The 15,784-nt window shown below is 39.7% G+C and overlaps 3 protein-coding genes across 3 annotated transcripts; all 3 read left to right on the top strand.

Annotated features, from left to right (window-relative positions):
* The first annotated feature begins 306 nt into the window (after window positions 1-306).
* BNAC09G17120D lies at window positions 307-1,598 on the top strand. The gene is made up of 2 exons (XM_013845999.3): window positions 307-969; window positions 1,105-1,598. Exons 1-2 carry the CDS (start codon window positions 876-878, stop codon window positions 1,338-1,340), a joined length of 330 nt encoding a protein of 109 aa, XP_013701453.2. The 5' UTR covers window positions 307-875; the 3' UTR covers window positions 1,341-1,598.
* Window positions 1,599-9,518: 7,920 nt separating this feature from the next.
* Window positions 9,519-10,605, top strand: LOC106404677 (zinc-finger homeodomain protein 13-like). Its single transcript, XM_013845375.3, has one exon. It carries the CDS (start codon window positions 9,626-9,628, stop codon window positions 10,493-10,495), a length of 870 nt encoding a protein of 289 aa, XP_013700829.2. The 5' UTR covers window positions 9,519-9,625; the 3' UTR covers window positions 10,496-10,605.
* A 352-nt stretch (window positions 10,606-10,957) lies between these two features.
* On the top strand, window positions 10,958-12,365 carry LOC125592522. Its single transcript, XM_048767738.1, has 3 exons — window positions 10,958-11,057; window positions 11,118-12,058; window positions 12,135-12,365. The coding sequence occupies exons 1-3, from the start codon at window positions 10,958-10,960 to the stop codon at window positions 12,363-12,365; spliced, it is 1,272 nt and encodes a 423-aa protein (XP_048623695.1).
* Window positions 12,366-15,784: the final 3,419 nt, after the last annotated feature.

Genomic DNA, 15,784 nt, shown 5'->3' with positions numbered 1-15,784 from the left:
AATTTATTGAATAATATGGTATTTTGTTTGTAGTTTAATATTTAATTATGTATTTCTATTTATAATTTTATATTTTAGTATAATACTTTATTAATTAATATTACTGTAATATTTTAATATTTTTACTAGTTATTTTATAAAAGTTTTATGAATTTATATTAATTATGACAAATATAAGGACCATAGTAAATTACGAATAATTTTGAAGTTAAATTTGAAGTTTCACTTTTAAAGAAGACAACTTGAAACTTCAAATATAGAGTTTCGCAAACTCTAAAATGGAGAGTGCTTTTGGAGATGTTCTAATGGTGTTTGGAGATATCTAAGATGCAGAAACTGCGTCAAAAACCTTTGATTTTTTCGTTGCATTCAAACGTAGCATATGAGCAAAACGCATGTATTAGTTTGACCAAACGATCAGCATCTAATTCATTTACAGATGTTACATCCGAATGCAAAAAGCGAATAGTATTAAGTTGAGTGATCTCATTTGTCTTGTCATAGTTAGAATCCAAGGTACCAAATATGGATTTTGAAAATAATCAATTGGACCAATTACGAAAACAAAAATAATTTATTAAACCGGACCAAAATAATTCCCAAACAACAACCATCCTAACCACCATGTATATGTTAATCCAACAACTTATTGAATGATTGACTTCATGCGAGAATATTAAAAACCTACAAATAAAATACAATAAAGGAAAGAAGAAAGTGTTGAGAATGTTATGCAAACATGGCCAGCTCAATGTTTATATTGATTAAGAAGTTGTCTCTTCTCAAACCTGTTTTTGTATTTTCTGCTTTATTATTAGGGATGAAACAAATATCCATCTTTAGTTAGAGAAAAAAAATCAGAATTGTGTTGAGAAATGAAAGGAAGGGCCTACGTAATGATCTTCTTCTTCTGGGCTCTTCTCACTATCATCACCCCAATGCTAGTTAGCTGGTCTCAGGCTCTCAAAGGTAATATTCTTAACATCAAACTTCATTTATTAGTCAAGAAAGTGAACGTTTTTGGTTTTCTATAGTTGTCATTTTTCAAAGAGAGAGTATTGTAAATGCATTATCCAATTCGAAGTTTTTATACTGAATTATCAGAACATAATAAAAAGGACTCCGGTCCAAGGAGAATGATGGGATATTCAGCAGAAATGATTTTGACAAGAGAGATTGTTGAACGCTTAGAAGAAGAAGTAGAGTTGATGATGAAGCCGTCAATGGCGCCTGCCCCTGAAGATAGCTCTGTTTTACCATCCAAGAATCAAACTTCGAAGGGGATAAACCAACAAGAAGGATCAGTCACTAAACATAAACCTCCCATGAGTTTGCGATAAATTTCTTTGAATATTTTCTTTTTATATGTCTATTTCCGCGACTATATTTAACTTGTTCATAAGCACTCGGTTTGTTTTTGGATATACTAAAGTTAATTAATGGTGGTGAGAGTTCTTGTACATATGTTAAATTGGCATTCGTTTGGACTTTGGAAGAACTTTATGTTTCTACGTTCTTGGTAGAAAGATATAGAAATGATTATTGTGTTATTAGTTTAGTAACGAGTTGGTGAACAAAGAAAAAAAAGAACAGGTGCTGCATGAATTTTACCAAACGTCATGGATGACTTTTTAGTCTGCCAGGTGATCTCATTGAGACGAAATATAGTTACGGTATTTTCGATGGGACACAAAAAATTTCTCTATATTTCTCACTAAAATATAGAGTGAAAAAGCAACATTACTCTATATTTCACTCTATTACAGATTAACTCTATTATAAATTGAACCATTGGAGCAAATTCAACTTTATAATAGAGTTACTCTATTTTAGTGAGAAATATAGAGTAATTTTTTTTGTGTACGATGGTCTTAAGCGGATGATGAACGGTAAACTAAAAGTGACATCTTTGGTTGCATTCGTTCAAGATTGGATTTAGGCTGTGACTAAACTTTTTTAACCTTTTAATATTTTCACTATCCAATTTAATATCTCAACTAATCATTTTGCTAATTTTAATATATTAACTTTTAAAAAATGTTCATTTTAAAAATCAAACTATTTTTATTTTAATCAAAATATTAATAAGTTTAAAACAAATTACAAAATTTTCAAAATCCAAAAACAAATCTGAATTGTGAATAACCTTAAACCTTTTAATTTTAGTTTTATTTTTAATATCAACTGTTTATAACTTACTGTTAGAAATATGAGAGAAGTGTTGTTGTGAAAGTTGTGTCTTTCTCATTAGCTCTCACTATCAATATATAGTAGAGGTTCCAAGGGTTTACAACAAAGGAGAGTATCTACACATTTATTACATATTGACCACAAATATCTAGACTTGGTCAAAGCTCATAAATGCTCCGGTTGAATGAGTCTTCATCTTGACTAGTCTTGGACGGATGAGACGAACCGGAGACGGGTGTAGACGGACCGGATAGTCTGGTCGGATGTAAACCTCCCTGATGGTTAATGGCAATCCACATATCCATATCATGGATTTATAACACTCCCCCTTGGATGCCATAACCATATCGGGCTTGTAATGTGCTAACGTTGCCTCATTAAAACCTCTCCCGGAAAACCCAAAACCCAATGTGGTAAAAAGGGAAACCAAGGACAGGAAAAAGAGTACAACACACATTACTCCCCCTGATTTGGACATCACTGAAGGTCCTTGAGTCTTCGCATGCCAATCTGCTGCGTAAGCTTCCTGAATGTGCTGGTGGGAAGTGACTTGGTGAAGAGGTCGGCTGAGTTCTCACTTGACCGGATTTGAGTGACGCTGACCTCCTTGGCTTTCTGCAACTCATGTGTGAAGAAGAACTTGGGTAGTATATGTTTGGTTCGGTCACCTTTGATATACCCATCTTTGAGTTGAGCAATGCAGGCTGCATTATCCTCATATATGATGGTCGGACCATTGTCCTCGACCATTCCACTATCTGATCGGATGTGTTGAGTCATAGACCTCAACCATACACACTCACGACTTGCCTCATGCATGGCTAAGATTTCTGAGTGATTTGATGATGTGGCTGCTATAGTTTGTTTCATGGAACGCCATGATATTGCAGTACCACCATGAGTGAACACATATCCGGTTTGGGACCGAGCATGGTGTGGATCAGATAAGTAGCCTGCATCAGCAAAGCCTACTAAACCATCTTTGGTTTCATTGGTATAAAATAGACCCAAATCCTTAGTTCCTTGAAGGTAACGTAGGATATGTTTAATTCCATTCCAGTGCCTTTGGGTCGGACATGAACTAAAACGGGCTAGGAGACTCACGGCAAAACATATATCTGGTCTAGTGTGGCTAGCCAAATACAGTAACGCTCCTATGGCACTGAGGTAAGGCACTTCTGGACCCAGGACATTCTCATTCTCGTCCTTAGGACGAAATGGGTCAGTGTCCACTCCAAGGGACCTCACGACCATTGGGCTGGTCAATGGGTGAGCCTGGTCCATGTTAAATCTCTTGAGTACTTTTTCTGTATATGCCTTTTGATGCACAAGGATTCCTCCTTTTATGTACTCAAGTTGTAACCCCAAACAGACTTTAGTTTTACCTAGGTCTTTCATTTCAAACTCTTTCTTGAGATATTCAACTGTTTGGGCGATTTCCCCAGGGGTTCCAATGATGTTCAAATCATCAACATACACTGCTATGATAACAAATCCTTTGTTTGCAAACTTCTTTATAAAGATACATGGACTGATAGGGTCGTTCTTATAGCCAACTTTGGCAAGGTATTCGCTTAAGCGATTATACCACATTCGACCACTTTGCTTAAGTCCATATAAGGATTTGTTCAGCCTTATGCAGTGTTCTTCTCGAGAACCTTTATTAGCTTTGAGCTCAACACCCTCTGGTAATCTCATATATATTTCGTTATCCAGTGGACCATAAAGGTATGCGGTTACAACATCCATTAACCGCATATCCAAATTTTCTTTGATGGCCAGACTTATTAAAAATCGAAATGTAGTTGCATCCACCACAGGGGAGTATGTCTCCTCATAATCGATGCCTGGTATTTGTGAGAATCCTTGTGCAACAAGCCGTGCTTTGTATCTTACAATTTCACCATATTCATTTCTCTTCCTCACAAATACCCACTTATATCCCACTGGTTTAACATTATAAGGTGTCCGGATAATCGATCCAAAGACATTCCTTTTCTTAAAAGATTCTAACTCCACGTTTATGGCTTCTTTCCATTTGAGCCAATCTGATCTTTGAGTGCACTCTAGTATAGACGTGGGTTCATGATCCTCATCTAAGTCCATAACATCAAGGGCTACTTGGTATGCAAATATATCATTGATGTCGACATCATTCCGGTTCCATCTTGTCCCAGACATTAAATAATTAATTGAGATCTCATCATTAGCACCTTCAGTACCATGAGGCTCGGCGTCCCGAGTCTCATTGGTTGGTACCTTAGGCATGGCCATTTCGGCCTTGTCTGGACAATCTATGACCTCGGTTTCTTTTGCACCTTTCTTTAGTTTCCGAGGTCTTTTATCTTTGGAACCAATTGGTCTACCACGCTTAAGACGTGCTTTAGACTCTGTAGCCACTTGATTGTGTCCATCTTGGACATCAATACTTATTGGTGCATTACAAGCTGGTATATAGGACTTAGTCACTCTTTTCGGGTCAGCAAAGGAATCAGGCAATTGATTAGCTAGCTTTTGCATATGAATTATTTTCTGGACCTCTAAATCACATGATTGAGTCCGAGGATCTTGCCATGATAAGGATGTTTGATTCCATACAATTTCTTTGCCCAGCTTGTTATTTTCTCCCCCTAATGTTGGGTACTCTGATTCATCAAAATGACAATCAGCATATCTGGCCTTAAATAAATCTCCAGTAGTAGGCTCAAGATATTTAATAATGGTTGGAGAATCAAAACCAACATATATTCCCATCCTCCTTTGAGGTCCCATTTTTGTTCTCTGTGGTGGTGCAATAGGGATGTACACAGAACATCCAAATATTTTGATATGGGATACGTCTGGCTCATGACCCGAGAGTAATTGGGATGGAGAATATTTATGTTCACTGGATGGCCTTATGCGTATTAATTCAGCAGCATGTAATACCGCATGTCCCCAAGCTGATACTGGTAGCTTCGACCTCATGAGTAATGGTCGAGCAATCAACTGGATTCTTTTAATGAAGGATTCGGCCAATCCATTCTGTGTATGTACATGTGCCACGGAGTGTTCCACACTTACCCCCATGGACATACAGTAATCATTAAAAGCTTGGGAACTGAATTCACTTGCATTGTCAAGACGTATAGTCTTTAGTGGAAAATCTGGAAAATGGGCTCGCAGTCTTATGATCTGTGCCAATAGTCTTGCCAATGCTAAGTTTCTAGATGATAATAGACAAACATGCGACCATCTGGTCGATGCGTCAATGAGGACCATAAAATATCGAAATGTCCCACAAGGTGGGTGTATTGGTCCACATATATCACCATGTATTCTTTCCAGAAAGTTTAATGTTTCCTTACTCACCTTTCCAGGTGATGGCCTTATTATTAATTTTCCTTGTGAGCATGGAATACATGTAATGCTCATAGGGATAGTTATCCTATCTTTCAAGGAATGGCCAGTTGAGCTCGAGATTATTTTGCGCATCATGGATCTGCCAGGATGGCCAAGCCTTTCATGCCATTGTTTAAAGGCTTCTCTGAACTCATTAGGAATTGAAGTGTTAGCCTCACTCGATTTTATATTGGCACAATAGAGGCCTATTGATATAGCAGGGATAGTCTCTAGGACTTTCTTATGGCCTTGGGCATTTTCATAAATCAAGAGGAATTCTTTCTTTCCCTCGCCCCTAGTTTCAACATGTAGATCATTCATGCGAATGTCTTTGAAACTTAACAGATTTCTCTTTGATTTTGGAGAATATAATGCATTAGAAATTTCTAAATGCGTGCCTTTAGGCATCACTAAGTGAGCCGGGCCATGGCCTTCAATAAGGCTGGCCGTGCCTGCTATAGTATTGATATTGGCACTCTTTAAAATGAGGTTAACAAAATATCTTTTGTCTTTTAATATAGTGTGACTTGATCCACTATCCACTACTAGCTGGTTCTTGTCTTCTTTCATTTCTGAAAAATAGACAAGAGTCAACACCTTAGATATTACATAAGGTTTAAAGTATGTTTTAATGGCTTTGTTTTATGTTCTTAATAATTTCGACTTTGTATAAGGCATATATATAAAGTAAAAACTTTATTTCATAAATAGAATTGCCAAAGTCATAGAACATAAAGCCAAATCAAGAATTCAAAATGCAAAGACAAAAGCAATATGATATCGAAATCTTCATATTCAGCCACTTGTAAGGAGGTCTGAAGTCTCAAAATCCTCATGACCATCTCTGCCATGGGCTTGATCATCCTCATGGTCCAGATCATTCTCATTATCATAATGGACGAAATTTGCCTCAGAGTTCTTGCCCTTTATGCTCTCCTGGTAGAGCTTAACAAGGTGTTGGGGAGTTTTGCATTTATTAGCCCAATGATTGGTCATCCCACAACGATGGCAAGCAGATTTGGTCGAGCTCGAGCCATGGGTTTTGAAGTCGGACTTATACCCACGGTTAGCTTGATGACCTCGGCTGTAGCCTCGGCCTCGGCTGCGACCAAGATGGTCTCGTGGTTGAAATCCACGGCCACGTGGTTGAAACCCACGGTTACGACCTTGCCATCTACCACGGCCTCTCATGCGACCATGGTATGACTCTCTTGGAGTCTCATCTTTTGGCTCTACGGCCGCATGTGCCTCAGGCAATGCTTTAGCACCAGGAGGCCTTAGCTCACTGTTCATCATGAGCAACTCATTGTTTTGCTCAGCTAGCAACAAACAAGAGATTAAGGCAGCATAAGTGGAGAAACCCTTCTCTCGGTACTGTTGCTGAAGCACAACATTGCTGGTGTGGAATGTGGAGAATGTTTTCTCCAACATATCAGCATCAGTAATAGTCTCACCACAAAGTTTCAACTTTGAGACTATTTTGAACAAAGCCGAGTTATACTCTTCCACAGACTTATAGTCTTGGATTCTCAGGTTTCTCCAATCATAAAGGGCTTTTGGCAATATCACAGTTTTCTGATGATTAAATCTGGTTTTCAACTCTGTCCAAAGTTCCAGAGGATTCTCAATCGTGAGATACTGGTCCTTGAGACCTTCAGCAAGGTGATGGCGAATGACAACAAGTGCCTTGTAATTATCCTTGTCTGATGGCTCAGTTCCTTCAGTGATAGTATCACCAAGGTTTCTGGACCTTAAGAGGATTTTGGTATCAAGCTCCCATTGGAGGTAATTATCTCCGGAGAGATTGAGGGAAGCATATTCAAGGTTGTTGATTTTCGACATCTGAATCAAATATCCATAAAGGAGTAAGGATTCATAATATAATTCAGGATTTGAATTTATATGCCAAGAAGATTGATGATTTATAATAATGATGGTTTATTATGCATTTTATTTTCAGAAAATATTTTATATGTATTAAGATAAAAAAAATTTGTCAATCAATGTGGATGGATTTAAAATGCATCATGGACAAGACAAATAACTTTTATAATGTTCAAGATATTTGTAAACCAAAGTAGATTTTCAAAATCGGTTAAAACTTGGTTTATAATTTTGAATAAAGCAAATGTACTAAATTTTAAATGGAAACCGATTTTGTCTAACTATATGCAAACAGTGTGAATCATTTAGATGCAAACAACATGAACCACTTCAGACGCACTAGTATCATCATTGCTAAAGCTATGCGAACATGTATGTTTGGTTTCAATTATGTGATACCTATGTCCAGTTTTAACAATATGATAGTTGGATGCATGTAAAGGTCAGTTCATGGATGATTCAAGTTCGATCTAATGATTTACTAAATGATACTATCAGGTATACAAATGATCAGTTCATAATTTAATCATAGAATCAGGTTCAAGGATGAAACTAGATCAAGTTTTATTTTAACTAGCAAACTTTGTGATCAAAATTCAGTATGATATAAAATCAGTTCATGGTTGGTTTAATTAACAATATGATCAAATGATTTCAACCAGATTTTATTCTACCTTATGACATATCAATTTTAAAACAAGACTATGGCTTATAAAACTTTAGAAATAATTTTCAGTCAAAGATATGCACTTAATAAATTCAAACAAGCATTTATAAAATCGATTATGCATTTATAAAAATCATAAAAGGTTTTTAAAACTTTGATAGTTACAAAATAAATATTAATAGTCAAGGATATGCAATGAATGATTTTAATTTCGATTTTATTGATGGGTTGACTGATTTTAGGAGATCTGGCCGAAAATGGCACAGCAAGGGATTGATGGAATTTTGTTTTGGCCAGATTATACACTTATGTTTATCACATCTGGTAAAATGGCCAAACAAAAGGATTGAATCAAAAAGGTTTAAGCTTTCTCTAATAATTTTATGATTCATAAGTTTTTATAAACAAGATTCATGTAGATCTTTAGGTATTTTGATAAGTTTATAAGTTTTTAGAGAAACATAGAACCTTTAGAGAATTTTAAGTTTTATGGATTCAAGATACTTTTAGAATCAAGTTTCATATGGATCATATGGATCATAGAAACAAGATCAATATTTTAAATCCATAGATTGTTTATAAGTTATGGATTCATATAGATCCTAGATTTGTTTCAGATATAATGGTGTTCTTTAGATTTCAAGGTTTTGATTTGTTTACCTTTTTCACCACAAGAATCTGAGAGGACCACCGTGAGAGAGAGAGAGAGTTGGCCGGAATTTGAGAGAGAGAGGAGTTTTCCGGCGGAGAGAGAGAGGTGGCCAGGTGGAGAGAAGGCTGAGCGCCGGTGGAGCAAAGGCTGAGCACCGGAGGAGCTGGCCGGAAAAGGGGATCGCCGGCTGAGAGAGATTTCTCAGGTGGAGAGCACAATCGTGCTGATAACGTGTTAGAAATATGAGAGAAGTGTTGTTGTGAAAGTTGTGTCTTTCTCATTAGCTCTCACTATCAATATATAGTAGAGGTTCCAAGGGTTTACAACAAAGGAGAGTATCTACACATTTATTACATATTGACCACAAATATCTAGACTTGGTCAAAGCTCATAAATGCTCCGGTTGAATGAGTCTTCATCTTGACTAGTCTTGGACGGATGAGACGAACCGGAGACGGGTGTAGACGGACCGGATAGTCTGGTCGGATGTAAACCTCCCTGATGGTTAATGGCAATCCACATATCCATATCATGGATTTATAACACTTACAAATTTTTCATCAAATGTTTACACATGAAGAAATAAAAATTTTGCATCAAATGTTTACACATGAAGAAAAACCTATAAAAAATGTCATCAAATGTGTGCCACACATAACACATGAATATCAACTGTTTATGACTTACAAATCTGGCCTTAAATTGGTAAAATCTTTGACAAAAAAAAGGGGTAAAATCTCCAAAAAAAGGAGTCCACATGGCAATATCCTTCTTACACGTTGATAAATGAGTGATAGCATTTTAGAAGCTTTAGCGACTTTGTACTCATTTCTCTCTGTTCTTCTTCTTCAATGGACGAGACCAAATCGAAGATTGAAGAACAAAGCAGACGTCGCACTAAAGCCACACCCATTTGCCGTGAAACTGGGGATCACGTCCATTCCCCTCCCACGCGCATAACCAAATCCACGCGCCCTCCTCACGCGCCACCGCCGAACCTCGAATCGATCTTCCGGCTCTCTCCCGAGCCACGCTACGGCGAATGCAGGAAGAATCAGGCAGCTAGCGCCGGCACCACCGCCTACGACGGCTGCGGAGAGTTCGTCAGCGCCAATCCCGGAGAAGATTCTTTCGATTGCGCCGCATGCGGCTGCCACCGTAGCTTCCACCGGAAGGAATCTATCTCCTACGGTATCCTCGAAGCGCTCAAGATTTCGCCGTTGCAGTTTCGCCAGATCTTCTGCTCTCCTTACGGCGACGGAGAGGCCGAAGAGAAGAAGAGGATCGCGATGGATCGATCGTCCGATGAGGAGGAGGCGGGGAGAGCGAAGAGGTTGAAGACGAGGTTCACGGCGGAGCAGACGGAGAAGATGAGGAGTTACGCTGAGAAGGTGGGGTGGAAGGTGAGCTCCGAGAGTAGAGAGAGAGTCAAAGAGTTTTGCGACGGGATCGGAGTGACGAGGAAGAATCTGAGAGTTTGGATGAACAATCACAAGGAAGCTAACGGCCGAGAGGATGAGGAGGAGGAGGGGAGAGTGAAGAGGTTCAAGACGAAGTTCACGGCTGAGCAGACGGAGAGAATGAGGAGCTGCGCGGAGAAGCTGAGGTGGAAAGTGGGCCCTGAGGACAGGGAGGAGACCGAAGGGTTTTGCAATGAGGTTGGAGTTAATCGGAATAATTTTATGACCTGGATCAACAATCACAAGGAGGAAAGAGACTGATGATGACAATTAATATTTGTATTTCGTTTCAATGAAGTTTTTAGTGTAATGTATGAAAATAAAATAACATAAAAAGAAGCATGTATAAATAAATAAAACAGCTTTCATCATCCCTTTGCTCAATTTTGTCAGATGAATAAAAATTTACTTGGAAACATGAGAAATGAACATACATCAGATGGAGAGGTTTTAGTGAGAGGTTTTCTTTCGGCAACTCCTAGTGGGTTTTAGTGTTTTATCCAAGGGGTTTTTAGGCGGTTTTCTTTGGGCAGTGTATTTTGTTGGTTAAAACACGTTTTCTTTTCTAAAAACACGAGTTTATCTTGGTTTAAGGTCATAAGTTGCTCACTCTAGAGATAACCTTATATGTTTGTTCTTACTGTTCTAAAAAAAACTTTAAAGACAAAAGTGGTTGGGAGTTGAAGGATTTCGATTCTGAGATTTAAGAGAAGCTTTTAAGAGATGTCGGTTGCAATGGATAGAGCCATGATGGCTTTAAGTTTGGAAGAAGAAGAAGTGTCTGACTTGCCTGGAGTCAGCTCAGCGGAGGAGAATGAACTAAGTCTAATGGGGGAGAGCGCTCAACCCTGAGTGTCAACCCATGACCCGTTTGATTATTCAGATGCCAAGGAAATGGCAAAAGAAGGAAGGGTGAGAGGTATTGCTCTGTCACAGGAATACTTTCAGTTTATCTTTAAGAATGAACACGATCTGATGGACGTGTTAGAGAAGGGTGTTCAGACGTTCAATGAGTGGGTGATTGTGTTGGAGAGGTGGGTCGAGAATCCGCCAGAGGACTACCTGCAATTCATCCCTCTATGGGTTCAGATGAGGAACATACCTGTAAATTATTACACAACGGTGGCGCTAGAAGCCCTGGGAGACATTGTTGGGAAAGTTAAAGTGGTAGCTTTTGATCCAACGAAGCCGATAACTCAAGACTACATCATAGTTTTGGTGAGGTTCAATGTAGCTAACCCCTTGAGAACGTCTACGGTGATAGACCTTGGTGGGGGAAAGTTCACGGTTATTCGGTTCAGTTATGAAAAGGTTCAGAAAAGGTGTTATCATTGCCAGAGATTGAACCATGAGAAACCAGTGTGTCCCATCCTAGTGCGTCAAAGACAAGAAGAGGCGCAACTGAGGAGAAGCAGAGTCCAGGAAGAACTTGCTTTGAAGAAACAAGTTTTGCAGGAACATAATCCTCTCTTTGGGGTTTTGCTTGAGTCGCAATTAGGGATAAACCCATTAAATGGAAGACCAAAAATAGCAGAAGAGGTTTTGCAAGAGATGAGGAGATATCTGGTGGCTAATACCGGAGAAGATTTGGCGATTAAGATCGATAAAGTGATTAAATCAGTCAAAGAGGCTGAGAAGGATCCAGAGGTTCAGAGAACATGCTTACGATTGGAAGAGGCACCGGAAATAACCAAGGACCTTAACAGAGGCAAAGGATTGGTCTTTGATTACAGTCAGAAGGTGGATGATCAAAAGAAACAGCTAAGCATCTTCAAACCAAAGAAGCTAATGGCTGAAATCAAACTCTACTCCAGTCCGAAGCTCGTTAGGAGGGGCAGATGCGGAGAGCAGTGGAAACAATGTAGTTGCTTTCTTTACAAACTATTCAACGGTGTTTAAGCCAGGAACCTCGAGACCTGGTGTATCCGGAATAGTAAGGAAAAGAAACAACACCCGCAGAAGACCTTCAAAATCAGCAAGGAAACCTAGAAAAGGAGGAGCCACCAACGAGGTTATGGCAGATTACACGGCTCAGAGAGAAGGAAAGCAAACTATGGGGAAAATAAGAGAAAGAATGAAGATCAGGGAGAGGAAGGAAGGTCAAAATCAAAGGCGAGCAGCCTTCAGGTGATCCCAAGTGAGGGATCGCCCAATCCCCAATGAGCATTATGAGCTGGAACTGCCAAGGATTGGGGCGGCCTTAAGGCTTGACAGTTCAACGTCTACGGGAAATGCGTCAATACCATTTTCCGGACATTTTATTTTTAATGGAAACAAAAAATTGTAGGAATGTTGTAGTAGATCTTCAAGAATGGTTGGGTTACGATCGTGTATATATTATAAACCCAGTTGGTCTTAGTGGTGGCTTGGCTCTTCTATGGAAGAAGAATGTCATTTTAGAAGTGAAAAACGCAGATAAAAACATGATCGATTGTCTGGTTCATTTCGGAGAGTTCACCTTTTTCTTAACTTGTGTTTATGGGAGCCGGCAAATGATGGAAGAAGTGTTGTTTGGGAAAGGATTAATCGTGTAGGGGTTAACAGGAAAGAACCAGTGGAGTTTGATTAGAGATTTTAACGAGATTTTAAGCAATCAGGAAAAAAGTGGTGGACCTTGGAGACCTGAGTCATCTTTCAAACCCTTTGCAGAGATGCTTAAAATCTGTGGAATGGAAGAACTAAGCAGCAGAGGAGACAGGTTCACTTGGGGAGGCACCAGGTGGAAGAAATACATTCGGTGTTGTCTGGATAGATGTTTTGCAAACAATGAATGGAGTAAGTTATTCCTTGGGGCTAATCAAAGTTTTTTGGAGAAACGAGGGTCTGATCATCGGCCTGTCTTTGTAAGGTTGAGGGCTTCAAATGATGTGTTCAGATGACGGTTCTGTTTTGACAAGAGAAGCCTTGTTCATGCTGATGTGAAAAAGGAAGTAAAGATGTCTTGGAAGAGAAGCAACAGGCAGGGGGGAATTTCAGAAAAGATTCATAACTGTAGAAAGGTTATGAGTCGTTGGAAGAAGAAGAGGAGCTTCAACGCAATGGACAAAATCAACATACTACAAGACAGGCTAGAATGGCTACAGTCGAGGTCATACCCGTGTGCTTTTGCGGTTAGAAACACTATGATGGAGTTGATTCAAGCTTACAAGGAAGAAGAGGTTTTCTGGAGACAAAAGAGTAAAGATAAATGGCTCCTATTGGGAGACAGAAACTCCAAGTTCTTCCACTCCTCTGTCAAATCGAGTAGATCCAGGAAAAACATCACCAAACTGAAGGATGAACAGGGTAATGAACAATGGTCGGATGCGGCTAAAGCTGAAGTAGCCCTAGAGTACTTTAGAAAGCTCTTTGCGTCCTCAAACCCAAGATCAAACGATCCGGTTTTCTAAAGCATGATACCTAAAGTGACAGGCAGAATGAATGAAGTGCTCACTGAGGACATTTCGAAAGATGAAGTCAAGGTAGCAATTTTCTCCATCAATCCCGAAAGCGCCCCGGGCCCCGATGGCATGACAAGTTTATTCTTCCAAAAGTATTGGGATACTAATGGGGATGATGTTACAAAGGAGATACAAGAAGTCTTTATGACGGGACAGCTTCCAGCTGATTGGAATTTCACCTATCTGTGCCTTCTTCCGAAGACTAGCGACCCAGAGATTATGATGGATCTGAGACCTATAAGTCTCTGCTCGGTGCTATATAAGACTGTATCCAAGATACTGGTTCATAGGCTCCAACCGTTTCTTCAAGACATTGTATCAGTCAATCAATCTGCTTTTGTTAGCGATAGATTGATATCGGATAACATAGTGATCGCACACGAGGCAGTACATGCCTTAAAGGTGAACCCGTCGGTATAAGAAGAGTTCATGGCAGTGAAGACGGATATGTCGAAGGCGTATGACAGAGTAGAATGGAGTTACCTTTACTCCCTGCTGAGAGAAATGGGCTTTCATGAGCGATGGAGCACTTGGATAATGATGTGTGTAACCTCGGTCTCTTTCTCGGTTCTCATTAATGACCAACCCTTCGGGTTGATTAAGCCACATAGAGGAATTAGACAAGGAGACCCTCTATCACCGTTTCTTTTCGTAATGTGCACGGAAGGTCTTTCACATATGATGGAGGTGGCGGAGAGGAATGGGATAGTACAAGGTATGAGATTCTCCCAGGAAGGGCCGTCAGTCCATCATCTATTCTTCGCGGATGACAGCCTGTTTCTATGCAAAGCCACAGCTGAATAGTGTCAGAACTTAGATCGCATACTGCGTTTCTATGGTGAAGCTACAGGCCAAACAATTAACTATCAGAAATCTGCAATCTCCTTTGGGGCAAAGGTCAAGGAGGAAGTGAAGCTTGTGATCAAAAACATCCTCAAGATTGAGAATGAAGGAGGAACCAACAAGTACCTTGGCTTACCAGAATGTTTCTCAGGTTCGAAAGTTGAATTACTCTCATACCTGAAAGAAAGAACGCAAGGGAGACTTGATGGATGGTACATGCGCAAGTTATCGCAGGGAGGCAAATAAATACTTTTGAAATCAACGGCTGCGGCATTACCGGTTTATCCCATGTCTTGCTTTAGACTCCCAAAGACATTGATCGCTAACCTCGCAAGTTTGATGTCGCAGTTCTGGTGGGGTTCAGACATGGGGTCAAGGAAGATTCACTGGGTTGCTTGGGACCGTATGTGTCTTCCTAAAGACTTGGGTGGGAAGGGCTTCAGCGACCTAGAAAGCTTTAATCAAGCCCTGCTTGCAAAACAATGCTGGAGAATCCTTTCTCATGCTGAATGTCTCCTAGCACAATTCTTAAAGAGCAGATACTATCCCCAAGGCGACATTTTATCAGCGGGCATAGGAGCAAGACCATCATACGCTTGGAGGAGTATTCTTTTTGGTAGAGAGCTCTTGGTCAAAGGTTTAAAACATGAAGTTGGGAATGGAGGTAACACAAGAGAATGGCTGGATGACTGGGTGGAGGATCCTCAAGAGGGTTTGAGAAGACCTTGGATCAAAAACATTACTTTCGATGTCAGGTTAAAGGCCTCGGCTCTTATTAATCAGGCCACAATGAGATGGAATGAGACAGCTTTGCAAGAGATTTTTGTGCCGGGAGATGTGGAGCTAATTATGCAAAGGCAGCCGGTTGTTTCTCAGGAGGACTTTCATTCATGGAAATTTAACAAGAATGAAAATTTCACTGTAAAATCGGCGTATTGGCTGGCTTGCTACAACCGGAAGCAATGATAAGGCCGTCGCTGAACCCGCTAAAAGAGCTAACCTGGAAAGTAAAGACACTACCCAAGATAAAGATTTTCGTATGGAAATCCTTGAATGAGGCTTTACTAGTTGCTGAACTTTTACGGAGAAGGGGAATGAAAGTTGATGAGCGGTGTCAGTTATGTGGTAGGGAGGGAGAAGATATCAACCATGCTCTGTTTGTTTGTGATATTGCTCGACAGGTGTGGGCTCTATCGGAGATACCATCACCAAGAGAAGGTTTTCATGAGGCCTCGATCTTTGAAAATCTCAATTACCTGTTCGGAGT

Source organism: Brassica napus, chromosome C9 (genome assembly GCF_020379485.1).
Source record: "Brassica napus cultivar Da-Ae chromosome C9, Da-Ae, whole genome shotgun sequence".
Taxonomy (NCBI): domain Eukaryota; kingdom Viridiplantae; phylum Streptophyta; class Magnoliopsida; order Brassicales; family Brassicaceae; genus Brassica; species Brassica napus.
This window is presented reverse-complemented; position numbering and strand designations above follow the sequence as displayed.